At 39.7% G+C, this 9,349-nt stretch overlaps 1 protein-coding gene across 5 annotated transcripts in view; it reads left to right on the forward strand.

Annotated features, from left to right (window-relative positions):
• MVB12B (multivesicular body subunit 12B) overlaps positions 1–9,133 on the forward strand; it is an 83,189-nt gene extending 74,056 nt beyond the window's left edge. For all 5 annotated transcript variants that reach the window (XM_075184817.1, XM_075184821.1, XM_075184819.1 and 2 more), the window contains 2 exons: positions 656–715; positions 8,044–9,133. In XM_075184817.1, coding sequence (XP_075040918.1) covers positions 656–715; positions 8,044–8,130 — 147 coding nt within the window. In that variant the 3' untranslated portion in view covers positions 8,131–9,133. The remainder of the gene's footprint in view (positions 1–655; positions 716–8,043) is intronic.
• The last annotated feature ends 216 nt before the right edge of the window (positions 9,134–9,349 follow it).

Raw genomic sequence — 9,349 nt, forward strand, 5'->3', positions numbered from 1 at the left:
CTGTTTTTTGTAGTTTTATATCCATTTGCCTGATTGAAGGCGTTTTATGGTGTGTGTTGGTTTTGTGTGGAAATTGTTTGCTTTCTAGTTTAATGGATAACAAATGATTGCTTTGGTTTTCCATTCTTTCTCTATGAATTCCAAAACCATTTGTGCAGTCTTCACTGACCACACATATATAGGCTGTCTGATTTGTTACAAATTTGATAAAATTTATAGATCTGTTAGGTCACCCCTTTTTGTACAGGTCTAAAATGACAAGGTTGTACAAAACAAGGAGCTTCTTACCCATGGAAGCAATTGAAAGCATAGTGGAAAATGCATGCAGAGACAATAAGCCAGTCTGAAAAGGAGGAAGTACTATTAGGCAATGAGTTAAAGTAATTATTGGACGCGGGTTTAATCTCAATTCCTTTGGTTACTCTGCCCTCATGTGGTTAGATAAGGGAATTGCAAGTCTGTACTATTTACTGGTTAAGGCATGTGAATGATGTTCTGAGTATGGTGTGTTTAACACGCAGTCTTCAGACAGTAAATGATGCAATGCATTATTAAAAGCTGTCAAGCAAAGGTTTCAATATTTTTTTTTTTCTGAAGAGCTTGAAATTGAGCCTCTTAACTTCTGGTTAATTAGAAAAATGTTTCTTTGTTTCAGATGCAGCAGATTGATCTTTTGGGAATTACCATCAAGTCCCTTGCAGAAATAGAGAAGGAGGTAGGAGAAACAATGAGCTATATTGTGCACTAAACAATGACCGCTTTGTTTTTAGCCTAGGTAACTTTTAGTAATTTTAGAATGTGTAGATGGCAGCCTTAAATCTGCATTGTACATGTATATAAATATGGAGAAAAGCAATATATTAATGTCGTTTCTATAAATGCTGCTAGTCTACATACTCATCTGTGGCACTTTTCCTAGGCCTCTGTTTTTGCTTAGTTAAGTACGGTTTCCTACATAAAATATCTTCCCTGTTTAATCTCCCCCAACACATATACACACACATATACACACACATATACACACACATATACACACACATATACACACACATATACACACACATATACACACACACATATACACATACACATATACACATATACACATACACATATACACATACACATACACATATACACATACACACACACACACATACACACACACATACGCACACTCTGTTTCCGCTATCTTTTTTTTTTTTTCCATACCCCTTTTGTGTCTTCTTTTTCACCACCCCTTCTGTTCCCAAATGGCAAGAGATTCGTCTTGATTATAATTGCCGTTAGCCACGCATATCTAATTTGTGTCTTTTTAAGAGCTAATTAGCGAGTACTCGACATCTTTATACGCTGCGCTCGGATCCAGTTGCCCTCTACCGATTTAGCTCCAGGAGGTTTCTGTTTTGATAAACAGTCTCTCAATCAGTGTAACCTCTTCTGTTCCAAAAATTATCATAACAATTACAGTACTTTAATTTCTATATAAGGAGTATACCATGCCTTTATTAATACAGCTGCCAATGATATTCGAGTATTCAGTTCCGTGTAAACGTATCTATGGAAATTTTGTTTTTGTCTGTAAGAAACAATTATAAGGTTTTTTGTTTGTTTGTTTGCTTGTGTGTGTGTGTTCTTCTGTAATTGCACATTCTCAGGGGATTGCCAAAGGCCAGTTGCTTCAACATCCCTGGCCATTTGAGTCCATTGGGCTGCTTTTGGAAGAATGACTTGGTGGAGTGGGTTATATATAGCTACTCCTTCACTTAACAAATGGCATCCATTTGTAAATTGAGATGGCAAGAGCTTTTAGATACTCTAATACAGAGGGTATCTACACATACATATATAGGAACACAGATTCCTGCAGTGAAACCTATTGCTATCACTTTGATATATAACTCCAGTAGTGAGTCCACATTACACTGTGGCTCCTCCCAGGATCCGCAAGCACAGTAGATCCACTTAATAGATAAAAGGTATTTAAAAGGAAAAAAAAAGGAAGAACTCAATAGTGTAGAATATTAAGACAGTTAGTGGTCATTGCAGTTAACATTTGTATAAAGCACTTATGTGGATTATCTGATTATGCAATCACTGCGAATATCCGGCATCTTTCATCATCATATATTTATATAGCGCCACTAATTCCCGAACATACACACACAGACCAAGAGAGACTAAGGTCATTTTATTAGCAGCCAATTAATGCACTAGTATGTTTTTGGAGTGTGGGAGGAAACCCACGCAAACACGGGGAGAACATACAAACTCCACACAGATAAGGCCATTGTCGGGAATCGAACTCATGACCCCAGTGCTGTGAGGCAGAAGTGCAAAACTACCTCCTGGTGCTAGAAATAAAATCAAATTTGATCAGACACTTAGTGGAATACTCCAGATATGTTTAAGCATAATTTGTTGTTCTTATACGAGTTACACTGACATTTCCGGTTTTAAAGGGCAATGCCAGGACCCGGCGCTTGACCATAATATTAACCCTACACCTAACCTAACCCTTAGATTAGATTATACTGTGGCGGGTCTGGCATTGTCGCTTTAAAACCAGAAATGTCAGTGTATCCTTTTTTGAAGTGACATCACTTTCAACTTGCGGCCTTTTCTGTAGCCGTAATTTATTCAAGCCGTATCGGAAATGTTCTGTGTGTGTCTGATGGTAAGTCTGTATTTCTGGCGTGTCGCCCTGTTAGTCTTTAAGTTGGAATTTTGATGTCTCTCTAGTCAGTGTCTGCAATATCAGTATCGGAATAGCGAGGAAAGGTAATGTGTAATCAGGGAGCTTATGTTAATTCATTAGGGAATGAGAGGATTTGAATGTACATGTGCTGTTTCTTAGCTTTATTAGGTTATGCCGTTTAGTTTCTTTAAATGCTTACGAGTGTTGTATTTGCATCAATCAGTGCGTGAGAACATTCACAAGTTAAGATTCTCCTGTTGTCAGAGACTTAGAAGGTGCACAATACATGATATAAATAGCTTGCCTGTGATAGAAACATCTATAAAATGTAAATGGAATGGTTGTTTAAGGGATATACATCCCTGTATACACACATGGACGCTGCAGTGGCAGAGTGGTTAGCATTGCTCTCTTACTGTCATGGGTCTGATTCTGACCAGGGCCCTATATGTGTGGAGGTTCCTCCCACACTCCAAAAACCGTATTGGAAGCCTTTTAACCTACCGACAAAAATTACCCTTGTGTGTGTTAGGGAATTTAGACTGTAAGCTCGAATGGGGCAGGGACTGATGTGAGTGAGTTCTCTGTACAATGCTGCGGAATGCGATTGGTGCTTAAATTATATATATATATATATATATATATATATATATATATATATATATATATATATATATATATATATATATATATTATATATATACACACATACATATACACACACACCTGGTTTTGTATTCTAGTAAAAAAGCACTACATTTTAAATATAGGTTGATTTAATGTAGAAATACATTGTACTACATTCTAAATTTGCCCAAAAAACTGCATGAATCGTATTTGCTTAATTTTTCCCAGCCCAGCTCTGTATACAGTAGACATAGATTTGTTATCCCTCATCTGCAAACTTCGGGGCATATTCAATTTAGTCTAGAGCACAGATACGCGCTCCCGCTGACACCATGTTGACGCAACATCGTGAATTTCCGTGCGCACCCTCGTGGGTTGCGAATGGAAATCCGCAATGTTGCGGTACTGTATTGTCACTTTACACACGCAGCCACGCGTGTCCGCGATATCTAGACTTAATTGAATATGTCCCTTAGAGCATTATGTCTGCCACCTCTTTGCAGATCCCAATTTATGTCAAACCCCTTGTCCTAGGAGATAGAGGGATTCTGGGGAAAACAAAGACAAACAATGTAACTGTACTATTTGGTGAGGTCTGTTTATCTAGTTACTATGGTGCTATCAAGTTTAAGTCCTATAACAAATAGATGTGTATATATTTCTCCCTTATTGTTTACATGCTTGTTATCTGCCTGACTGCAGGCTACTGTCCTTTATGCAGTCAGTTACATACCACTCAGAAAGGCACACTACAATTTCATAATATAGACATTACTTTATTACAATAGAAGTATTGTCAGCCCTGCCTCTTATTTAGACAGAGCTGCAAAAATTGCTGCCCCCTGCAAGGAAAAATTGCTTCACAGAAGGGGTAGTGGATAAGTGGAATAGCCTCCCATTAGAGGTGGTAGAGGCTAATATAGTTTCTATCTCTCCTCCTGTCCTCACCACTCTTAACTCGGCTCTCCAGCTACCTAGCCCTCCTCCTCGAGGACCCTCTTTCCCCCCCCCCCCTCGTCCCCTCTCGCTCCTTCCTCTACCCTCTGGGGGTTTCCCTGTCATCCGGGCCCTCCCTCTCGGGCTCAGCCGTATGCAGGACCTTCCCCTCTCCCCTCCCCCGCCCCTCTAGCTGTGCTTTGAGCTCACCGAGTTACTGTGCTTATTGTTTGCTGTACTGTGCTGTCTCACCTTGTATTGTAACTTTGTTTGTCCCTGTACGGCGCTACGGACACCTAGTGGCGCCCTATAAATAAAAATTAATAATAATTATAATAAAATCTGGTTGAATTCAACAGGTTCTGGAATAGTTATAGCATACTAATATAGTATGTAGGCTTAGTGCCTGTAGGTCTGGGATCTTTAGAGAAATCGGATTTCTACTTGGTTAAATATTTATCACAAATATCTTGTGAAAAGTTATTAAATATTTACAAATGTATATTTATATGTTATTTATGCTTCTTTCAACTTCCATTGTGGCTGTTGTCTAAAAAGCAAAGCACCATTCATCTAACACAGAGTCTGACCTTGAGCATGATGATGAGAACAAAAGGGGGAATGTGTTTAATGCTTCACATTGGATATGAGTATTTAGACTTGTTTGTGATTCAGTGTCTGGCATGCAGGCCGTGGTTAGTGATGGCTGTGATTTATATCCGCTGTGTTGCCCTACCTCCCACATAATCATCGTTTCACAAATTTAAGACCGTTACAAATTTGGGAAGGTGGCGGGAAATGACACGGTAGTGCCAAGGCGTGTCTTCACACCAGGAACGGGGTTGTGTCAAAGATCTGCTGAATACCAACTCTGTTCAGCTGGCGGACCCAGTGAGTTCTTCTGTCGCTGCTCTCGGTTGTCGCTGCTCTCGGTTGTCGCTGCTCTCGGTTGTCGCTGCTCTCGGTTGTCGCTGCTCTCGGTTGTCATCTCTGTAAGATTTGATAGCTGCCCCAGGCATGGGGAATGTGTATCCAGGTTCTACTTCCAGCGGCGCATGCTGCATGTATACCTGCACTCCCCTCAGTTAATCAGCAGTTTGTCTCTACATATAGACAGCTTGGCAGCTGTGCCCCCCAAATATAGTATCTGCAATATCCACACCACAGCCGCACCTAAGCTATGTACTCTCTTGCAGAACATTTCATATCAGACATGTTTGCAGTACTTAGTGGACCTCAGCCAGCTTTTAATAAAACGAAGTTCACTGGGCTTTGCTGTGTGTTAGATGGACAGCCCTGGTACAGAGTCTTCACATGCTGGATTCAGCCAATGTTAGGGACAAGTTCTGTTAATAATTTATCAGTTATTGGGCAGCTGTGCGTCTTGAAAATTGTGTGGAAAGTCTTATTAAAGGAACGTTAATGTAAATGTAAAAGCTCAAATGCACTGGGAAGAAATTGGTTCTGAAAAGAAGAGTATGGTATGTCGTTTAGGATTTTTTTTTGGAAGGGTTAAATCAGTGAGTGACATTGTATTAACATGACTTTTTGAAGGTTAGAATCTTCTGGATGCTTGCTCGTTAGCCATAAATAAACACGCTGTATAGTGACTGAGGCGTACTTCTGTTATAGATGGTTTCTTTCTTTTCAATAAAGAAATTGTTATTCTATGCGAGTTGGATTGTTTAATTTGCCTGCAAGTCAAATCCATCTTATATTAATCCTCCTAAAACTGGCAGTTTCTTTACATTCTTTGTGGAATTCTTTAATGGAGTGTAACTAATTTCCACGAATGAATGGGGCTTGTGCTACATGGCATCGAGTCAAATTATCTTCTATTTTTTTTTAAGCCATGTACAGTTGTGTTGTCCAATTTTCAGAATTCTTGTGAGTTGGGTTATTTTGGAGCTCCAAGCCGAACATAAAGATACCTCTCTTGGCCCATTTTTCCCTTGTCTCCTCATTGTATTGTGTTTCAGAGCTCCTCATAGTAACTGCAGGTAGAAAAGCAGGATCATGTCTGTGTGTGACAGAATTATAGCCATTTACTTCTTATTTTCCCTCTGGTTTTCGGAGCTTTCTAGATAACTGGTTTCCAGGTGACAAGCTCGACTAACACATAGCAAGAAGATCAGGGGCAGGTTGGGCTGGAGGGCATCTCCCCCCTGGGCCGGTCCTATAGTGGGCTACCTTGAGATGGGTCACAGGGCCACCTGCTTTTTTATTTAATTTAAAATAGGCTGCTGAGACGAGTCTTGCCCCCGGGCTAAAGTTTGCCAGCCCTCCCCTGCAGAAGATTAACAACTGAAAATTTTATCTTTTACTGTCATCATCATTTATTTATATAGCGTCAACATATTCCGTAGCGCTTTACAATTGGCAACAAACAGAGTAAACTAATAAACTGGGTAAAACAGACAAAGAGGTGAGAAGGCCCTGCTCGCAAGCTTACAATCTATGGGACAATGGGAGTTTGATACATGAGGTTAAGTCTACATTTTACATTTCGGCCCAGCCAGACTGCAAAGGTAAAAGTGACTCATAAGCTAAGTGATCCTGTCACACAACAATGTTGGCCAGGGGGTAGTAGTCTTGTGTGAAATTGTGTAACGTATGGTAATAGGGTAATGTAGTGAGGTTAAGTGGGTGGCTAAGGAATATTATAAGCTTGTCTGGAGAGGTAGGTTTTCAGAGAACGCTTGAAAGTTTGTAGACCAGAAGAGTCTTATTGTGCGAGGGAGAGAATTCTTTAATGATCTAGAAATCATCACACCCCTTAGAAAGGGTTTCTTCATTTATTTATTTTGTCTAGATCCTAACTAGCAGAACGGTTTACTTCCCCCATATCATGTAGTGTCATAAATGGACACAGCCTGTCACATCAACTCTCTCATCATGTTTCATTGCACACTAGTGGGTCTGTTTGATTTGGATCCACAAGTATGAATGGGGCTGACTAGTTATGAATACATATGGGCTGAGCGATGGAACACATTGAAGCAAAAGGCACTTCTCTTAGTTGGGATGGCAAGTACATCATATTCTTGCAAGGATTAATTTTATGCTGATGCGTTCCATTTAGATGTCATGTAAAAAAAAAAAAAAAAATGATGTGTGCAGTAAAAGATTTTGGCACTCCAGTTTGTTAATGTAGTTTTTATTGACATTCATTCCCCAGTTCGTAAAACATTGTTGAGCACAGCTTGCTGTCAATGAATGAATATGTACAGGGTTTTTAAGGGGTGATGCCAAATCAAACAGATTTGACTGACCAACTCAAAGCACAGATTTTCCAATGTCACACATAGCCACGGTAATGAACAGGACAGAGTTACTGCTTCTAGGGACTAAAATTATTCATATGGAATTAATTTAGGGCCCTCCTACAGCATATTTATATTTAATTTAAGGATCTGGTCTCATTTGGTGAACGTTTGGTAAAATTATTCCATATTCAGTTGAACCCTAAAATTTGTGTCAGTAGTAGGTGTTTTAAAATATTAATATGATTGTTCATTGTACTGCATCTTTATAAAAAAAAATAAACAAGGAAGAAATAATTCCACGGCAGGTTATAGATATTTGTTACTCTAATGCTCCCTAAACAATTGTTGATCTTTGGTTGAAGACTGTGGTTTTAATATCTACCACAAGATGGCAGTGCACAAATATGGTTTTAACCGTACGTTAAATAACTAAACCTCAGCTTAGTTCTGTTGCCACACAGTAACCAGTATGAATAATTCCCAGTTGACAACCTTTTCCACTTTGTCTTTCCGCAGTATGACTACAGCTTCAGAACAGAACAAAGTGCTGCAGCTCGCCTGCCGCCAAGTCCAGCCCGCTGCCAGCAGATGCCTCCGCCATGAGACAAGGGAAGACAGATGATGGATTTGGCACGCACAAATACAGTACTACTGAGCAGAAACCCGTTGCTGCTGACCCTAACTTCTAACCTCTGCCCTGCCAGAGTGGCAGAAATGAAGAGTTGATGGAATTTTTTTCTAACTGAACCTGTTTTTTGTATTGGTATTTTGTAAATATAGTTACTAAAAAACAAACAAACCCACATATTGAGTTGTATTACCAGCGGCGAGCCTTCCCCGCTCAATGCGCTACAGTGTTAATCAGTACCGAGTATGTCTGCACACTTCCAGTCTCTCTAGAAAAGTGATCTCTATGAGCAAGTTTGGGGCAGGACGTTGCAACGTCATGTTGGATTACACAGTAAAAGCTTAAGAAGAGGCACATATAAGTTATGAACAAATCTACAATTAGTTCCACGGCATCTTCAAAACATGCTACAATAAAAAAAAAAGTGTATTGTGCATGACAAGCTTGGAGCTCCTAGTATAATCACACACAATATGATAGCGTGACTATTGTACAGTTATTAACACTAAACATACATGCCACAGTTATCTGTGTATATAATGACCCCACAAGCTTCCGGTATTGGTCCATTCAGCTTCAGCAGATAAACATGCCAAATAACTTCCACACTTTTCTCCAACTAGTTATCGTTTGCTTAACTCATGTCGACAGATTCCATCAACCTTCCTCAGTGAGGACATTGGGCTAGATTTACTAAGCTGCGGGTTTGAAAAAGTGGGGATGTTGCCTATAGCAACCAATCAGATTCTAGCTTTTATTTAGTACCTTCTACAAAATGACAGCTAGAATCTGATTGGTTGCTATAGGCAACATCCCCACTTTTTCAAACCCGCAGCTTAGTAAATCCAGCCCCCTGAGTTTGTTCATAGTATGCACAGAGGAATAGCATCCATTCCACTGTGTTAGGCAGCATTACGCAAAGAAGATATTTCAGGTTATACCCCTTTATTTTTTTTAAAGTACAATATCCCAATTATACATCATACTCTAAAAATGTGGAAATTGTTCTTTCCAGCAGTAGCAGATTGCGTGTATAGGACTTGAAAATGAACTGAATTTTGATTGTATGTTTTGTTCCCTCTCCTCTGAACAAGCCTGATATGGCAGCACAAGCTGAGAGACGCTAAGAGACTTGATTGTTCATCCCACAGTGCCATGGTAGCTTTCAATCTGATCAGCCACTGTACCATGTGG

Source organism: Mixophyes fleayi, chromosome 9 (assembly GCF_038048845.1).
Source record: "Mixophyes fleayi isolate aMixFle1 chromosome 9, aMixFle1.hap1, whole genome shotgun sequence".
Classification (NCBI taxonomy): Eukaryota; Metazoa; Chordata; class Amphibia; order Anura; family Limnodynastidae; genus Mixophyes; species Mixophyes fleayi.